The sequence below is a fragment of the Zeus faber genome (assembly GCF_960531495.2).
Source record: "Zeus faber genome assembly, chromosome: 21".
NCBI classification, from domain to species: domain Eukaryota; kingdom Metazoa; phylum Chordata; class Actinopteri; order Zeiformes; family Zeidae; genus Zeus; species Zeus faber.
The window spans coordinates 1,582,491-1,602,490 of record NC_137208.1 but is presented as its reverse complement, the minus strand read 5'-3'; the positions used below and the strand labels follow the sequence as shown (position 1 = coordinate 1,602,490).

General features: G+C 43.1%; 2 protein-coding genes across 3 annotated transcripts in view; both read right to left on the bottom strand.

Annotated features, from left to right (window-relative positions):
• mcm10 (minichromosome maintenance 10 replication initiation factor) overlaps window positions 1–11,445 on the bottom strand; it is a gene marked incomplete at its 5' end in the record, with an annotated part of 15,854 nt that extends 4,409 nt beyond the window's left edge. The window contains 12 exons of the mRNA XM_080022295.1: window positions 1–23; window positions 560–676; window positions 3,035–3,129; window positions 3,900–4,096; window positions 4,556–4,672; window positions 5,432–5,599; window positions 6,293–6,458; window positions 6,618–6,828; window positions 8,272–8,412; window positions 10,025–10,258; window positions 10,653–11,060; window positions 11,439–11,445. The exon at window positions 1–23 is cut by the window's left edge and continues 403 nt beyond it. Coding sequence (XP_079878421.1) covers window positions 1–23; window positions 560–676; window positions 3,035–3,129; window positions 3,900–4,096; window positions 4,556–4,672; window positions 5,432–5,599; window positions 6,293–6,458; window positions 6,618–6,828; window positions 8,272–8,412; window positions 10,025–10,258; window positions 10,653–11,060; window positions 11,439–11,445 — 1,884 coding nt within the window. The remainder of the gene's footprint in view (window positions 24–559; window positions 677–3,034; window positions 3,130–3,899; window positions 4,097–4,555; window positions 4,673–5,431; window positions 5,600–6,292; window positions 6,459–6,617; window positions 6,829–8,271; window positions 8,413–10,024; window positions 10,259–10,652; window positions 11,061–11,438) is intronic.
• A 5,348-nt stretch (window positions 11,446–16,793) lies between these two features.
• optn (optineurin) overlaps window positions 16,794–20,000 on the bottom strand; it is a 15,486-nt gene continuing 12,279 nt past the window's right edge. Inside the window, exons 10-13 of one of the 2 annotated variants that reach the window (XM_080022598.1) lie at window positions 19,773–19,925; window positions 18,868–19,010; window positions 18,241–18,323; window positions 16,794–18,091 (exon numbers count right to left, since the gene is read on the bottom strand). In XM_080022598.1, the coding sequence (XP_079878724.1) occupies window positions 17,970–18,091; window positions 18,241–18,323; window positions 18,868–19,010; window positions 19,773–19,925 (501 nt within the window). In that variant the 3' untranslated portion in view covers window positions 16,794–17,969. The remainder of the gene's footprint in view (window positions 18,092–18,240; window positions 18,324–18,867; window positions 19,011–19,772; window positions 19,926–20,000) is intronic. The other variant, XM_080022599.1, reaches the window with a different exon arrangement.

Below are 20,000 nucleotides of genomic sequence, written 5' to 3'. Positions count from 1 at the left end.
GACCCCGCCCGCGCCCTGAGAGCCTGGGGGGAGGAGGAAGAAAAAGGGCTGATTGACTTGCTCTGTTTCCCAGACGTGGTTTCATCTCAATCAGGACGAAGTTTATCCTACTTGGATGAATCCAGAATTGAAAAATGATTCTGAGACGTTGCTTGATTTGAGATGAACTACTTCTGCACCAGGAAGGTGATGAAGGACTAGTCCAGATGACCTCTGTTGTCAAGGTCACCTGGAGCCCCACACCCATTCATCCAAAGGTTTTATTTGAGCTTCACTTCGACTTACATCTTATCAGGAGACACAGGTGAGCTCTAATATTCCTTCCGAAAACAGATTTGTTGAAACCATGACGAGGACAAGTCTGAGAGTATTTCAAACCATGACTGAAGAAGGCCACTTCAGTTGGTGCAGATGAAAAGTAGGATTTACCTGGGCAGGGTTTGCGTACCTGGGCAGGGTTTGCTAGTTTACATAGCTGAGCGGAGTTTGCGTACCTGGGTGGGGTTTGCGTACCTGGAAGGGGTTTGCTAGTTTACATAGCTGGGCGGGGTTTGCGTACCTGGGTGAGGTTTGGAGTGTGTGAGGTGTTTCTTCAGCTGCAGGGCTCCAGGGGTGGGGAGGGTCATCAGTGACTTAAAGTCGTCTGAACAACCAGACACTTCCCCAGACTGCAGGGCTGGAAAATATTAAAAACGAATAAATACATAATAATAATAATAATAATAACAATAACAATAATAATCGTTCGTTCGTTCGTGTAGGGCTACACAGGCAATTGGGACATTAGCCAAGAAGTGGTATCGTCATCCAGTTCAATGAGGCCGCTGACTCCATGTGGTGATTTGAAGATTGGGCATTCATCAATGATGTGTTCAACAGTCTGTGGTTTTCTGCATTCAGAAATTTGTGGCAGACACTCCAATCATATGCAGATAGGTTTGGGTCTTTGCTACTCCAGAGCTAAGTCTGTTGAGGTTGACCCAGGCATTCCGTGGTAGGTCACACCCAGGTGGATTGGTTGAAGGGGAGTTGATGAACTTCCTCAACGTGGAGGTTGACTCGGACCATTGCTTGTTCCAGCAGTCAAGGATCCATCCAGGGTGTGGAGGGCTCGTGGTAAGGAGTCTCCTAGCTTCGGTGGAGAAGTGTCTGTGTTTGAGTCTCTGGTGGTCATATTCAGCAGGCGGGGGGGATCAAGCTTGTTGGCTCATCTGCACTCTTGCAGGCCAGCTTCAAGGTCAGGAAGTTACGACGGAGCTCCGGAGGTGGAATGCCAGACAGTATGGGGAGGAACTCGACAGGGGTTGATGGTAGGGCACCACTAATTAGCCTCATGGCGGTGTTAAGCACAACATCAACACAGGCTGTATGGCTGCTGTGACTTCATGCAGGGGCGGCATACTCAGCCGTGGAGTATGCGAGGGCAAGGGTAGAGGTGCGCAGGGTGGTGAAGTTTGCACCCCATCCAGTGCCAGCCAGTCTCTTCAGGAGGTTTACACGGGCAGCGGTCTTGGCAGCAACTTGTTGGATGTGTGGCTTGAAGGTGAGGCTACGGTCAAGTGTGACACCGAGATATTTAGGGTTGGGGTCATGCCTGACGATGGCGCCGTCGAGTGTGATGTTCAGCATGGTATTCGCACATCGATTGGCAAGACGGAACACTGAGCAAACTGTCTTTGGGCAGGCTAAGCTTGAGATGCCATTTGTGGAAGTACCTGCTCAGTAGCGAGAGATCTTTCTCAAGGGCATTCTCAACCACACTAAAGGCTTTGTCGCCAAATCCAATGGCTGAGTTATCGGCGTAGGTGTATAGCGAGCACTCTCCAACAGGCATGTCAGCGGTGTAGATGTTAAAAAGTGTAGGGGCAAGAACAGAGCCTTGGGGGAGCCCGTTCCTCAGTCTTGTTCTCTTGCTGCGTTGGCCGTTTAAGGTCTCCAGTACAAAGGTACGGTCCTGTATAAGCAGCATGATGAACTTCACGAGCTTAACATCAGGCAAAGTCTTCAGGAGCTTGAGTCAGAGGCCTCTGTGCCAAACTGTGTCATACGCTGCAGTGAGGTCGATGGAGACTGTTCCAAACTTTTCTTTCCTCTGGAAGGCGCTTTCGATGTCATGAACTAGCCGGGTCACTTGATCTGTTGTTGATCGTCCTTTACGGAAACCAGCTCGAGTGTGGGGAAGACTCTCTTCAATGATGTTGTTTATTCTTGATAGAATGACCCTCTCAAGTAGTAAATAATAATGTAAAAACATCACAATCACAATGAGTTCCACCAGGTGCATTTACATGTGTTTCTACAGATGATACGTTTTCAAAAAGCTTGACAGTCCGAGAAAAATGTGAAAATACAATAAAACACAAAAATGCAGAAAAAAAAGTTTAAATACACAATAAAATAAAAATAATATTCCAAAAAATCATATGGATACAGTAGTTTGACTGGAGACTACAGGGTACAGGATACAGCAAACTAGACTGAGTGATACTGATCATTTCAAATATCATCATTTTATTTTGACAAATATTTCCATGTGGACGTTTGACGTATTCTGGGAGTGACGACTATGCGGGAAGATTATAGAAACATTCAGGAAAACAGAAAAAGGTATTTATTTTATGTAATGCAACATGAGAGACAACATTTAACCATATCACGATATTCAAATAACCAGAGTCCCAATCACAATATGGATATTATATTGATTATACTAGTATTATATTGAGACTGGATATCTGGAGTTTTGGTTTGCATAACTAAACTTACAGAGAACATTGAACTCTAATCACCACGTTACAACACAACATATCTAGACTTATCACAATATTATAACACATATGGTCCAGCCCTAAGCCAGAGAGAAAGCAATACAACCAATGGCCAGACAGGAAGACAGACGGACAGACAGGAAGACAGACAGGAAGACAGGAAGACAGACTGACAGACTGACAGACAGGAAGACAGAGAAGAAGACAGTCTGACAAACAGGAAGACAGACAGGAAGACAGTCTGACAGACAGGAAGTTGTGGTTACCCAGTTTCTTGGCCTGGTCCACCATCTTGGCGGCTCCCTTCACAAACATCTTGTCCAGCGTTGCCTGGGCCGCTTGTCTGGGCTTGGACGCAGCTCTGGAGGAAACAAACCTGAACCATGATGTTCCACAGCAGAGCTGCAACTCACCATCCTTTTTATCATCCATTCATATGTTGATCATTTTCATCATCCATTTATTATTTTCATCATCCATTCATCCGTTGATTATTTACATCATTAATTATTTTCGGCCTGGAACCTAATGTTTTGATGCTTATTGTTGTGTTTATTCTCTGAATAAAAAGCACAACGTTTACATTTCTCAACAACTTTCAATGAGTCGTTTTATATTCAAGGATTTATCATCTACCTGGAGTCAAAAACAACTTTTTGATGAAAAAAAAGAAAATCTCCGTTCTCCACGACCCCTACAATAAGGCAGCGACATTGACCTACAAGCCAAAGGTCCAGGTCTTGATCTTTAAAAAAAAAAAAAAAATCCCAATACAGTGGTACCTTGATTTACGAGTGCACTAACATACGAGTTTTCCGAGTTAGGAGCCTTCGTTCCGTCGATTTTTTGTATTGATTTGCAAAAATGTGAGTCATGAGGAGCGAGCTTCAGGCACCGCCGCTGGGGGGCGTGGCCAGCGAATGCGGCCACATCCCGCGTCTCACTCCTTCAGTTCACGTGGTGACCTGAGCGTGGAAGCTTCTCTTTTGTGTTTTGTGCTTTTTGTGCAGTTATTTTGCCAATTTTTTCTTACGAACCATGGGTCCGAAAAAAGTCAGTTCTGAGAGGAGGTCAGCTGCTGTGACTCATTTCAAGCAACAAGACGAGAAGTGATAATCAGGATGGACTCACAGAGCTCCAGCGCAGGCCAAGGAGGACACGCCCCCGTAGAAGAAGCCGTCCTGGCACAGCCGCTGCTTCAGGCTTCCCCCCTTCACCTTCACCTTCCCGGGGGCTTTGCCCGAGTAGGACGACTGCAGCTCCGCCCGCTTGGAGCTCATCTTCTTGTACTGCGCCTTGACGTGGTACTGGCAGTACTGACACTCGTACTGCGCACACGCACACACACACACACACACACACACACACACACACACACACACACACACACACACACACACACACACACACGACATTTTTGGTTGCTAGGCAGATTAAATTGTACAAAGCATGGGCAACTATGATATGCTCAAATACAATTTGATTGGACTTTTATTTTACTTTTTCTTTGGATTTTTTATTATGAGATGCGATCAAGAAGGAACTGAATTACCTATGAACAAAGAGTGCATTAAGAAGTAAAACCTTTATTTTAAAAAAGGGGCTGAATGATAATATATAATAAAATATGATAAACTAATTACAATTGATGGATATCTTAAACAGCTTTACAAATATCTGTAGCGTCATATCTGACCAGTAGCACCATCCTGAGTCCTATGAAAAACATCAAGATACAAAATCAGATAGAGATGAATATTAAATATCAAAGGGATGAAGCGACTCACCATGTTGACGATCTGGGAGCAGGGGTCTCCGTTCTTCTTGGGGGCCTTGCAGGTGCCGTAGTCCTGGGCCTGGCCCATCATCAGGACCTTCTGAGGGTGGTCCACCGACAGGCTAACCTGGACCCAGGAGGACACAGAACATCAGAACCTTCTGAGGGTGGTGCACCCACAGGCTGAACTGGCCCCAGGCGGAGCCAAAACATCATGACCCCAGGTTTTGGTCCCACACCCCTGAGACGGGGAGTTGCAAGTCAAGCTATTTCATCAAGCTAGCTTTTTCCGGAGTTTCTCGGGTAAAAGCCACAGGTACCTGCAGCGACTAAAGGCGGAGGCGTTCCTAAAGAAGTAGAACCTTTTGACCAAAAAGACGTGTTCAGGACAAGAGAAGAACAAAACGAGAGGAGGCAAACTTTGCCTTTTATCTTGTTCTCGCTCTGAGAGCTCCCTTGTGGCGACTGGTCCAAACGCCCCTCGCGGCATGGCAGGGGGCGGACTTCCACCTCATTTTTGTTTTTCTATCTTTAAATCCACCAAAGCCACAGCCGACTCCTCTCGCTGTCGCATTCCTGCTTCTTTCAACACCCTCGTTGTTGGTTTGCTGTTTTTTTCTGTTTCTGGCAACTTGCCCTGGAAGTAGGTGCCACGGAATCACTGGCGGGCCCCTTGTGGCGTGGCGTGTGGCGTGATACAGTAAACGGCGTTCTTATTGAGGGCTCTGACAACGGTGTTCTGGGACACGTGGTTCTTACGTCTCTTAAAGTACGCCTCCGCCTCAGACGCTGGACTGAGACTGGAACCGTGAACAAAAAGACCCCCTGTTGACATTTTCACTCATAAAACTTGGAGCTCTGGAAAGGCGTTTGTATTTTGTCTCACCCCGTCATAACCGTCCTTCTGCTTCATGGGGTTGGGGTTGAGGAGTCCCATGACGGTGCCGGGCTCCGTCTTCCACAGCTCCTTGTGGATGGGGCCGAAGAGCAGCAGCGACACCGACACCTCCAGGTTGTGGAGGTCGCTCAGCTTCCACACGCTGAAGGTTTTGCCCTGAGGAGGAGGAGGAGGATATTTATTGGTCATATACATATTACACTGTACAGCGTGTGGTGACATGCTTGCTGAGTAGAGAGTAGCATCAATAGACAAAATGAAATAAAAATTAAAAAAATTAAATAGGAATAATATAAAAATTGAAAAAGAAAAATCATACAGCATTAAAAATATATAAAAAATGTATATAAATATTAGATTCTACGAGTCCAAACAGACTTCTTAAAAATGCATTATATTTCAAATACATTAGTTTTAATGTAATAATATGGAACTAAATAGATGTGATGAATTCAGACTAACATTTTGCTCAAATTAGAAAATACGGTAATAAGGTTGAAAATGACCGCAAATATTACTGTTTACAGAAGTCTAAACAGACATCTTAAAGAGTAATCGCAGTAAAAACACAAGTATTCATCTTATAAAATGGAACAAAATAGGGATGCACAGATTTTTAATTTTTACTCCATAGAGAAGCTTTGTATTTGTCATTACTGAGCAACATGGACCTGAGTTCTAAGCACAGAGCGGCTGAGAGATCATCACTCAAATGACACCGTTTGACAGCTGACGAAATAAGCATCCATTCATTTTCAGGACATAACGGATCAATCTATCCATCAAATAACGGATGATTTGATGATCTGTTGTCTGAAAAGGCATCACCCCGATGGGACTGGGACTCACGCTGCTGTTGCTCTGCTGCGTTGTCTTGGCGACCAGGACGGCGAAGGTCACCCAGTCGCTGTCCTCCAGCTTCTCGCGGGCCACGCACTCCGGCAGGTGCGACAGGCGGATCAGCCGGCGGTCGGCCATCTTGCGGTCCATCTCCGAGGACGACACGCGGGGATTCCTGGAACGGAAGAGGACGACTGAGAACAGGTTTGTGGTTCTCAACATGGGGCCCCTGGGACCCGCCCGGGGGCCCTTCCATCTCTCTGATGGGTGAGCGCGTGAGGCATTTGGGCATGTTTTTTTTTTGTTTTTTTTTATATTCTAGACGTTTCCAGACCTCAGTCTCAGTCCAGAGTACTTCTCCACCGCCACGTCCTTGGGGGCCGGCGGCGGCTGCACCGTCTGCTTGGACCCAGATCCAGATCCAGATCCTGATCCGGATCCTGATCCAGATTCGGGTCTGCTTTGGGAAGTGGCCTTGCTGCTGCTGCTGTCCAGCGGCTGGAAGGAGCTGCCGAGCCGGATCTCCACCAGCGGACCTCTGTCCTCTGAGGACGGAGACAGTTGGAACAAAAACATGGATCACACACGTCTTCCGAAAAGCTACGACATTTGACGGTCAAATAGAAAATAGAGAGAAAAGATTGGATTCATATGACACAACACAAAACAATAGAATTCCATTGTGCACACAAGTGGAAATGTGTTCTGGCTTCACAAGTTACTTAAAAAGTGACGATAAAAAGAAAATATGTCGCAACACAGTGAAATACACAATGAAATACATGCTGCAAGATAATAATAATAATAATAATAATAATAATAATAATAATAATAATAATAATAATAATAATAACCATGCAATAAATAACAACAGTCATGCACTGAACAAAGGATTTTTAGATTTTTTTTGTTTATATTTTGGATATTTTAATAATCCCCCTCTGGGGAAAATTTGTATATATCATATATATATGTTGACTGCTGTTGGCAACGTGCTCCGGTGGGTTATCTCCCAAATAGGAGCCTTTCTGTGTGGAGTTTGCATGTTCTCCCCGTGCTCACATGGGGTTTCCTCCACCTCACGTCAGTAAGGACCCCCCTCAAAAACATGCACCATCATGGTCTGACCAGCGATGGACACTTATCACCTGGTCCCCGGGCGCGTCCACGTACGCTGCCCACTGCTCCTGGCTGTGCCCCCGGAGGAAGGACAAGCCAAGATGGTTCAATGCAGAGGAACCATTTCACCGGCACCATCCAAAGCATGTGTGTGTGTGTGTGTGTGTGTGTGTGTGTGTGTGTGTGCAAGCATGTGTTGTAGTGTGGTGTGTTGCGTGACTAATAAAGACTGTTTCTTCTTCTTATGTAAGTAGGACTGACAGACAAAAACAAACATCCCAATACTTTTAACTTTTCTTCTTGTTTTAAAAAAGAAATCGACAGATAACGACTAAACTAGCTTTTATCAGATATTTACACTCAAGAAATATTGTAAATCAATCATCAGTAATATGGATATTATGAACATGTCGTACATGATTTTACTGTAATAGATTATTTTACTTTAATGATAACTGTAATAGATGCATGTAATAGATTACTTAACTTTAATAAATTACTTTACTGTAATATGTTATTTAATAACTGTATCAGATTATTTTAGTGTAATACATTGAACTATGTCATCATGGGTACCAGAATCAGATCCGATATCAAGGATATCAAGTCTCATAATATCCCAATTTAGATATGATATGGATCTGTTGCCCAGCCCTTGTGCTCGGTTGCTCTTGCAGCCCTACAGCGCCCCCCTGAGGCCAGAAAAACTAACTATTTAACTTGAACGTTCAAATCCACTCTGAATATTTCTGACGACATCATACTTTCCAAGAATCAAACAGAATCTGGAAAATTCAGAATTATTAGGATTGATTTAATGTTATTGCTTCTAAATGAGTCAAACGGGTTGTAGCGTCCAGTACCAGCACCTTGAGAGGAGCCGGCTCGGGGCTGGCGGGCCGTCCTGGCTTTCCGTTTGAACATGTCGGCGTTGAGGAGCTGGGCGGAGAAGTCCGAGTCGTCCTGGAGCTTCCGGCCGTCGGCTCCGCCCGGCGTGGAGGTCGACTCCGCTGGGGGTAGAAGTAAAACATGAAACATCAAATTATTCAGAGAATCAAGATTCAAGATTTTTATTTGTCACATACATATACATACTTTCATACATATATGCAGTGAAATGTAATAAATCAGATTGTGATCAGACTGGTTTAAAATACAGTTTACCTTAGAACAAATAAATACCCTTAAGGTTTCTTTTTTCTTCTTTCTAGGCAGGACAGTGAAAAAAGGAACCATTTCTCATCACAACAATAATAACAAATATACAGTAGCTGCAGGCAACAATACACAGGGTCCAGCTTATTCGTTTTAGGTAAGTATTACGGTTTGTGATGTGTAGTTATAGGAAAATGTTTGTTGTACATGACGTTTATTACCAAAAAAAAACAAACCTTTCCAAGAAATACAACAAACGTTGTGGTATTTCTGTGGGTAATTACCATTACACGGCTTTGATTCTTACGACGCCACATTGGACTCTGAACGCATCATTGAGTCGCACATTTCAGTGTTTTTGAGGGACGCGCTTATGACATTTTAATCTGAATGTGGAGCAGGTATTTAAAATATCAATCTACAGATCTACTGACATCTACCAGGTAAGAAGTTGTATAAATATACACGTAAATCCATAGTTTGGTAACGTCTGAACACTAAAGAGTGACCGAGTCCACGCCGCACACTGGACACGATCCAACTGGACATTGTCAATCACAATCTGTACATTAATATTAAATAACATGATGACGTCATCAAGAGTCTTACTGTAAATATCATTTATAGGAAATAAGATGATGTCATAAAGCGTCTTACTGTAAATATCATCTCCTTCATTTTAGAACCAGACATGTGACGTGTCAGCTCACTAAGACCAGCTGAATACTTTGGGTCAAAGTTGTTTTGTTTGCTGCTCCGTATGTGAATCCATTTAGGTTAAATTCAAACATTGGGATCCTTGTGACATAGCGGTTTAAACGACACCTCAACTGTGTTCGTAGCTGATGCTGAAGTACGCGCTGCAGGTACTTTCAGCCTGGTTGGACGTACTTCGACATCAGACGTACTGTCATCGCTCAAAGTTTGTTTGGTTTTTGGCTCATATCTGCTTCGCATGTGGATCAATTTGGATGAAACTTCCACCACGAGGTCGTGGTGAGAGCAGGTTCAAACCAGACATCAACCCTGTTTGTATGTAACGCCGAAGTTGGTATTCCAGATAGTTTTAGGCTTCAAAATTCAGATAATTTTTCCTGATTTTTCCTCTTTAAATAACGATAAGGGGTTAACGTATAATTACAATAGTAACTGTAATGATAATTACCATTGTAATAGTAAAAGTAACTAATAATATCCATAAATATGTAATGGTGTCTCCTCCTCCCATGTTTAAGGGTGAAGCTCCAGTTAAACCGATGTCAGCTTGAAGGGGAGTCCAAGGCTTCAGTGGAAGATTCCTCAAACATTTCAATATTTCATATGACAATATGACACCGGCGCAAGGGAATAGTAATCATCCATCCTTACTTTGATGTTTAAAGATCTACTACACAATAACATACACACATAAACTCATAATAATAATAATAATAATAATAATAATAATAATAACACCATAGCATATACCTGCTGCAGACTTGTTCTTCTGGACGGAGAGGGGGCACTTGATGGGGGTTTTTGAGGACGGACCCTGGGAGGACGGACCCTGTTGGGACCTTCCTTGTGAGGACGTTGCCTGTGACGGGGCCCCCCGTTTGGGGCCCTCCGGGGTCCCTGCCCTCCTCACAACGGGCATCCTCTGAGACGCCTCCAGCTGCTGCTGCAACCGCTGCATCCGCTGCTGCATGCGCCGCAGCTCCTCTGAGGACACACAGCAGCAAACAGCGTCCAGGTCAATGTCCAACTCATTAATGACATCACATCAATGACACGCATTCATATGACATCGCAAAGCCCAGTTGTTCTCTTTCTTTGTACTATTCACAAAATAAGGGCAATTTTGTGCTTAACTCTAGCAGCTTATTTTGCTGCCATGCGTGGAAACATAATGTTCCATAAAAAGAATTAACGGCAATTCAAATAATGAATTGTGATTCTTTATTTTGATCATGTTCGAGTTTTTAAAATCACAGATATTTGTGTAGCTAATTGCAGATAATGGCAGTTTTAAAAAATGGACTCAAATTTGACTGAAATTTTCTGGCCCTTCAGCCCTAGAGGGTCAGGGGTCAGGGGTCAGGGAAGCTGCACCCACCTCGTAAATCCTCCCTGGAGCTGTCCGCACGCTGGTCCGCTCCTCCGGATGGTCCTTTTTTACCTCCACCTTCCTCATCCTCCATGTCATCCATGTCTCCCAAAAGACGGGACAAAGCGTCCCCCTCCTCCTCCTTCTCCTCCTTCACGCCCTCTTCCTCCTCCCCGTCTCTGTACTCCTCTTCCTCATCCTCGTCAAACAGGCCGTCCAAGTCATCGGCTGCTTCCTGCGTCTCCTCCTGCTCCGCCAAGCCCTCGTTCTCCTCCTGCTCCGCCAAGCCCTCGTTCTCCTCCTGCTCCGCCAAGCCCTCGTTCTCCTCCTGCTCCGCCAAGCCCTCGCTCTCCTCCTGCTCCGCCAAGCCCTCGCTCTCGGCCAAAAGAGACTTTAAAACCTCCAGATCGTCCTCGTCTGGACGGAAAAATAACAAATACCCAGTTACGTCAAATTAATTGTGGCCAAACGACGGGGCGTAGCAAAACTTCATTGGATGGGTCGTAAGGGCGGTGCAGACCTGCTGGGGTCCAATTTGGGTGAAAATTGGAGAAAATTTAAAATTTGAAATGGTGGCCATTGAAAGTTATAGGATTGCCATAGTAACACCTGTTGACCTAAGTACAGCGCACTGCTCACAGTGCCTCAGTCACACCCTGCACATATCTACCAAAACTGGAGGATGACGGCGCAATGCGTTGGGAGTTAAGGCAGATTATGTCCAACAGGCCCCACCCAGACAGGAAATTTATCAATATACAATTACAATAATATTAATATAGATTGTTTACTCACACTCCATTTTGAAAGACGCTGGGAATTCTGCTAATTTTCATAAAACAGGAAACCTGGGAAACGGAGAAAGAAATTTAAATCACATGCACTGATTAGTAAGAATAACAGGGTCTGCGGGCATCACAGAGTTCAATTTAATACTTTCTAACAGAGATTTGAGCACAATTCAAATGATCAAACAGATGATTGACGTCTCTGGCATGACATGTATTAGTATTTATATCATGTGACATTTCTCTCTACGGGTTAGAATGACAGGAAAGTAAAGCATGGATCAACAAAATCAGACAAAAGCTTTATGTTGAATTAAGACCTCATAACTTCTCACTTACGACTACTGATGATTGATGAATGAGTTTTATGAAATAGTATTCGTGAAACCTATTTCTATTTTTGCAATTTCATCTTGTAACTTCTAATCATCTTAAATTATACTGATATTAAATAAATAATAATTATAATATTATTATTATTATTATTATTATTATTATTATTATTATTAATAATAATAATAATAATAATAATAATAATAATAATATCAGTAATAGCTGTGGGGAGCAATACACGGGGTCCAGCTTATTTGTTCTATTGAAGTACATCCGGAGTCTCTGTGACGGTATATGTTGTGTGTGGTATACGTCAATATGACGAATTTACCTCGATTTGCGATAGTATCTTAATTTACGTACTTTAATTTTTTTCCTTGGATTACATTTTCAGTAAGTTACATTTCAATTAAATACCAAAAAACGTTATTTCTGTGAGTAATTACCATTGCACAGCTTCTATTTTCCGATGCCTCCATGGATCTTGAGCGCATCACTCAGTCGAACGTTTCAGTGTTTTCGAGGGACGCGCTGACGACATTTCAAGGATTATTTTTTATTGTATTTTTCATGAAACCGGCAAAGAAAAGGAGACCAACAATTAAAAAAACCCACTCTAACGATCTACTGACATCTACCAGGTAAGAAGTTGTATAAATATACACGTAAACACATAGTTTGGTTACGTCTGAACACTACAGAGTGACCGAGTCCACGCCGCACACTGGACACGATCCAACTGCACATTGTCAATCACAATCTGTACATTTATATTAAATAACATGATGATGTCATCGAGAGTCTTACTGTAAATATCATTTATAATACATAATATGATGATGTCATAAAGCATCTTACTGTAAATATAATTTAAAGTCAATAATATGATGTCATCAAGCATCTTACTGTAAATATAATTTATAGTAAATAATATGATGATGTCATCAAACATCTTACTGTAAATATAATTTATAGTAAATAATATGATGATGTCATAAAGCGTCTTACTGTAAATATAATTTATAGTAAATAATATGATGATGTCATCAAACATCTTAATGTAAATATCATTTATAGTAAATAATACGTCATTAAACATCTTACTGTAAATATAATTTCCTTCATTTTAGAACCAGACGTGTGATGTGTCAGTTAACCAAGACCAACTGAGTCAATGTTCAGTTTTTCACTAATATCTGCTCCGTATGTGGATCCTTTTGGGTGAATTTCAAACATCGACATCCTTGTGACATAGCGGTTCAAACGACACCTCAACTGTGTTCGTAGCTTGGTCGTTGGTCCTTTTAGCTGAGTTATTAACATCAGATGTACTGGCTCGTCTGTGTTAAAATGCTTACATTTTGGGTGGTTTTGCACTAATTTTTGCTTGGTATGTGGATCCATTTGAATGAATAATACAATAGTAATAATAATAATAACAGCAATAATAATAATAATAACAACAACAGTAATAACAATAAATAACAATAATAACAGCAATAATAACAATAAATAACAATAATAACAGCAATAATAACAATAAATAAATAAATAATAATAATAACAATAATAATACTAATAACCATAAATAATAATATTAATAATAATAACAACAACAGTAATCATAACCATAAATAATAATAATAACAACAACAAATAATAATAATATTATAATAATAATAATAATAGTAACAGTAAGAATCACCATAAATAACAATAATAAAACAACTAAAGACAGATTATTAAATGATTATAAAATGATTATGAATCATTTCCTTCTCATGTCGCCTCGTGTTAAAACGCACGTTGCCGTTTTTAATTGATAACACCTTCAATGTATGTGTGAATTATTACAGTATATCGATGGTTCTGATCAGTATATCTCTGGTTCTAGTGGTTCTAGTGGATCTCTGTGGTTCTGGTGGTTCTGGTGGTTCTGGTGGATCTCTGTGGTTCTGGTGGATCTCTGTGGTTCTGGTGGTTCTAGTGGATCTCTGTGGTTCAGGTGGATCTCTCTGGTTCTAGTGGTTCTAGTGGATCTCTGTGGTTCTAGTGGTTCTGGTGGATCTCTGTGGTTCTAGTGGTTCTAGTGGATCTCTGTGGTTCTAGTGGTTCTGGTGGATCTCTGTGGTTCTAGTGGTTCTGGTGGATCTCTCTGGTTCTAGTGGTTCTGGTGGATCTCTCTGGTTCTAGTGGTTCTGGTGGATCTCTCTGGTTCTAGTGGATCTCTGTGGTTCTAGTGGTTCTGGTGGATCTCTGTGGTTCTAGTGGTTCTGGTGGATCTCTCTGGTTCTAGTGGTTCTGGTGGATCTCTGTGGTTCTAGTGGTTCTAGTGGATCTCTGTGGTTCTAGTGGTTCTGGTGGATCTCTCTGGTTCTAGTGGTTCTAGTTGATCTCTCTGGTTCTAGTGGTTCTGGTGGATCTCTGTGGATCTCTGTGGTTCTAGTGGTTCTGGTGGATCTCTGTGGTTCTAGTGGTTCTAGTGGATCTCTGTGGTTCTAGTGGTTCTGGTGGATCTCTGTGGTTCTAGTGGTTCTGGTGGATCTCTCTGGTTCTAGTGGTTCTGGTGGATCTCTCTGGTTCTAGTGGTTCTGGTGGATCTCTCTGGTTCTAGTGGTTCTGGTGGATCTCTGTGGTTCTAGTGGTTCTGGTGGATCTCTCTGGTTCTAGTGGTTCTAGTGGATCTCTGTGGTTCTAGTGGTTCTGGTGGATCTCTGTGGTTCTAGTGGTTCTGGTGGATCTCTGTGGTTCTAGTGGTTCTAGTGGATCTCTGTGGTTCTAGTGGTTCTGGTGGATCTCTCTGGTTCTAGTCGTTCTAGTGGATCTCTGTGGTTCTAGTGGTTCTGGTGGATCTCTGTGGTTCTAGTGGTTCTGGTGGATCTCTGTGGTTCTAGTGGTTCTGGTGGATCTCTGTGGTTCTAGTGGTTCTAGTGGATCTCTGTGGTTCTAGTGGTTCTGGTGGATCTCTCTGGTTCTAGTGGTTCTGGTGGATCTCTCTGGTTCTAGTGGTTCTAGTGGATCTCTGTGGTTCTAGTGGTTCTGGTGGATCTCTGTGGTTCTAGTCGTTCTAGTGGATCTCTGTGGTTCTAGTGGTTCTGGTGGATCTCTCTGGTTCTAGTCGTTCTAGTGGATCTCTCTGGTTCTAGTCGTTCTAGTGGATCTCTGTGGTTCTAGTGGTTCTGGTGGATCTCTCTGGTTCTAGTGGTTCTGGTGGATCTCTCTGGTTCTGGTGGATCTCTGTGGTTCTAGTGGATCTCTGTGGTTCTAGTGGTTCTGGTGGATCTCTGTGGTTCTGTCGTGTGCACACTCACCGCGTCCGATCCGCTGCTGCTCCGCGGCTGACGAATCCAAAACTGGCGCTAACCGAAGGACCCCGTATTGTTGTCATTTCCACCGTATGGTGTCTTCACATACCGCCTGATCAAAACCAAAACCGCACAATAATTGACAACGAAATGTGTCCTTTTATTCAATGTAAACCAGAAAAATATGGAGTTATAATATTATACAAGAATATGCGACAGTTAAACCTGATATTTATTATCACGATATCAACACAGGCGAAGAGGCCGAAGCGGGTCGACCCGGCTAGCGCGGAAGCGGATGTGACGTAACGACATTCTTTTATGACATTTTAAATTATTAATTTATATTTTTGTCTTTTCTATTTATTGTTTTCTTTCATTTTTATTATTTTTATTTATGTTTACACATATTTCTTTTATATTGTTTTTTGCATTTATTGTTTTCTTTCATTGTTATTTTGTCTTTCTTTTATATCATGGTATGAACCAGGTGTCATCTGGTTTGTGATGTAAACAATGTGTTATTATGACGTTTTCATATTTCATGTTTTTGTCTTAATGTCACATCATAAGTGATGATTGATGCAACAGAGATGAAAAACATTGATAAAATCATCGTAAATGTCAACTTATTTTACATCACGTTGGAGAAAACCTCCCCAAAACTAAGAAGTATTGTGTTGGTAATTGTTCTTCTGTATTTGCCAAATGAATCATGTTCACTAATTTAATCTATTATTTGTAATGCCGTTAAGATTTTATAATCAAAAATAACTATGATTAGGATTATTCATTATTATTATCAGTAATAATAATAATAATTTATAACTTATTTTTATTTTATTTTATTTTATTGTGAATAATATTATGAATTATTAATAACAGTTTTTCTTATTATCATTATTATTGGTAATGATAATAAAATTATTATTATAATAAATATATATATATAATAATAATAAAAAGTATATATATATATTATTCACCCTGTGCTGTCAGAGTGCTGCACATACAACACAGAGTACTTGTTCCGTTGCCTGTAGCACAGAGTTAGTTGCAAGTGGAGTTGAACTTGTCAAGCTGCAATGAAACTCTTTATTGATTCTTTAATTGATTGATTTAATTGATTCTTTGTGTGGGGATGGTAGCTCAGGAGGTAGAGCTGGTGGTCTAGTGATCTAAAGGTTGCTGGTTGGATCCCAGGCTCCTCCTGCTAGCATGCTGTAGTGTCCTTGAGCAAGACACTTAACCCCTAATTGCTCCCGATGGCTGCGTCCATCGGTGTTTGAACAATTGTAAGTCGCTTTGGATAAAAGCGTCTGATCAATGTAATGTAATGTAATGTTTAATCAACAACTGCTGCAACAACTCTGTCCTGTGACGAGCTGTGGGACGAGCAGAGCACAGAACCAGCACCAAGCCCTCCTTGGAGAAGCATCTTGGCTTCTGCCTGCGATGGCTATGACAGTGAAGCAGAGAAAGGGGGAAGGACGTCATCAGGAGGGTGTTGGGGACGGAGGCTGGTCATCTCATATACATTCTGAAATTTGATGTGGTGCTGTCATGCATTTTCTGACTGTTGTGAAAAAATGTTTATTTTAATTAATTTATGATAGAATATCTTATTGATGTCTACAAAGTACCAGTGTAAACATCACTGAAACAAACAATTATCTTCCATTGGCTGATGAACGGCTATGTATTGAGAATACCAGAGACAGTGACAATTTCCAAAAACTTTATTTAGAATTTTCATATAATCGAAGCACACAAACCGGAGCCCTACATAATATTTCCAAACATTAAAGTGCCTAGGAGGTTTAATTTCCCCTCTTTTCCATTTGTTTAAAAAAATAAAGCGGTTTCTGTTCGATTAAATAAAGAGATCACACAAAAAGAAAAAAAAAGAAAACGAAAACCCATTTAATACTTCATTAAAGACCGAACTTTGGTTGATTATCTTCTGGAGAAATAAAGCAATATTATCCCACATACTAAAAAAAACAAAAAAATACATTAACTTTATTTAAACCCACAACTCAGACATCTGTGCTGAAGTCCTGTATTCAAATGAGCGGAGTGTTTTCAGTGCGTGGACCTTCTCCTTCATCAGTTGATATGAGCCAAATTCAACAGTTTTTAATCGCTCTGCGCCCGTACGGCTGATTATTGCCGAGTCAGATTCTACTCCCCAGTAGTTTTTGTTTTTTTTAACCTGTTTATCTAGTTCGTCCCCTTTTCATTGTATTCTACAGCGGTAATCAAATAATTAAAAAAAAGACTCCAGACTGCTTACCCCAAAAACTGATGGGTGCTACCAACGTGCCCTTGAGCAAGACAATGAATCCTGATCGACTCACTTATTAGAATAAAAAAGTGGGTTTTACACTGAATCCGAAAACGCATCTCAGTGATATGCTGCCCCCTCGTGGCCGTCAGATGAACTGCGTCTACGTTTGTGATCGAGCTTTCACATACACTGCGCGTATAAATATGTATGTATATATATGTATATATATTTATATATATTTAAGCGTATATACGTAAGTTGCAGTATATATTAGTTTAGACTATGATATCTTCTAGTGTATTGTCTGAAAAGGTCGCAGCAGCTGAATAGCGTGAGCGCAGCCCGGAGCCTCCGTCCGATGTGGAAACCTGGCACCGCAGAGGAGGCGGGGCTTACCACGGAGGAGGCGTGGCTTATCAAAGAGGGGCGGGGTTTATCACAGAGCATCCTGGCTTATGGCATGCGGAATCCGACGTCGTCGCCCCCCCGGTCGGATTCAGTGTAAAGCGAGAGAAGCTCCATCCTGAAAGCAGAGGGGCTGAGGCGGTGGGACAGGAAGACTCTTTGCAGGGGAGGGCGTGGCAGGGCGTGGCAGGGCGTGGCCTGCAGGTCAGATGATGCAGTCCATGATGTGGATCTGCAGACTGTCCAGGTCGGGCAGGACCTCGTTGCATTTCGGACAGGCATGTTCTGGGATGCTCCCCTGGTCCTGCCACTCCCTGACGTCCGCACCTGGAGAGGGAGGCACTGGTCAGTACACGGCTGGAGCCACAGGGCGTGGCCGCCACCACCCTCCCTTCCTCCCTTCCTCCCTCCTCCTCCCACCTCCCTCCTCCCTCAGTAGAGGGCTAGTAAAAGCCCTCATTAGATAAAGCAGGTACCTCTCCCGCCCTGAGCGCCGATGCCCCCGTGTGGACTGACTGAGTGTGACACGTGTCTCTTCTGCATCTCGTTCAGGGACTGTCTGCACCCGTCACAAGAAAAGATCCAATAATATATTATAAATATAAATATACATATACACATCACAAGAAAACATCCAATAAATATATTATATATTATAAATATAAATATACATAGCGATGACTGTGTATTAGTAGTTGTATAACTACATACAAGCATAAGCAGAGGTTTCAGAATCAGAATCAGAAATACTTGAATAATCCCAGGGGGGAATTACTTTGTTTGTTTGTTATGATCAGAATTAAACTTCGTTTTAAATCAGTTGTTGTGTTGCTTATTCAATTATATCAAATATTGTTGCACAGAAATGACACATGATGTCCATAAAACCGCTGCAGGACAACTGCTTATGTGGCTTTCTTTCACTTTTCCAGGACAACTTGTTAATGGGAAATTCTACCCATTTTCCATGACTTTTCCATGACCTCCATGACTTTCCATGACCTCCATGACTTTTCTGTCTCTGACTTTTCCATGAAAATGACATTTTCCAGGACGACCCTGTGTGTGTGTGTGTGTGTGTGTGTGTGTGTGTGTGTGTGTACCTCCCCAGGGAGTCCATCTCCTCCTGCAGTTGACTGTTCCTCAACTTGACGAACTCCAGCTGAGCCGCCAGACGCTCCTTCTCCTCGTGGATCTTCTCGCGGGCGGCGCGCTCCGCGTAGAAGTCCGACGAGTACACCTCCGCCTGCGCACACACACACACACACACACACACACACACACACACACACACACACACACACACACACACACACACACACACACACACACACACTAAGTTTGTAATAGTAGGACTTTGACTCTTGACACTGTGCTGCCCCTTGTGGCCACAACAAACTACAGTTTATGCTGGGTGGAGCCCAGCACACACAGCACCACCTGCTTCTACACACAGGTGGTGCTGTGGAGTCAAAATCTCACTTTCAATGTGTTTTTAAGGCGCCCTCCCTCCTCCACCTGGGCCTGGTACACAGGCTCTCTCCCTCCCTCCCCCCCCCCTCCTCTCTCTCTCTGTGTCTCCCCCCCCCCCCCCCTCTCTCTCTCTGTGTCTCTCTCGCTCCCTCCCCCCCTCCTCTCTCTCTCTGTGTCTCTCCCCCCCCCCCCTCTCTCTCTCTGTGTCTCTCTCCCTCGCTCCCCCCCCTCCTCTCTCTCTCTGTGTCTCCCTCCCTCCCCCCCTCCTCTCTCTCTCTGTGTCTCTCTCCCTCCCTCCCCCCCTCCTCTCTCTCTCTGTGTCTCTCTCCCTCCTTCTCTCTCTCTCTCTCTCTGTCCCTCTCTCTCTCCCTCCCTCCCTTTCTCCCTCTCCCTCCTTCTCTCTCTCTCTCTCTGTCCCTCTCTCTCTCCCTCCCTCCCTTTCTCCCTCTCCCTCCTTCTCTCTCTCTCTCTCTCTCTCTGTCCCTCTCTCTCTGTCCCTCTCTCTCTCCCTCCCTCCCTCCCTCCCCTCCTCCACCTGGGCCTGGAACACAGAGATGGTCTCCAGCTCTCCCTCCTTGCGGTAGATCTCCTGCTTCATGGTGTCAATCTGTTGCTGCTTCTTCGCCAGAGCCTCCTCCGCCGCCGAGAGCTGGAGCTGCAGCTCCTCCATCTGCTCCCTGGGAACCTGCTGGGGGTGGAGGAGAGGGAGGAGTGGAGGAAAGAGGGGAGAAGTGGGTGGAGCAGAGGAGAGGGAAGCGTGGAG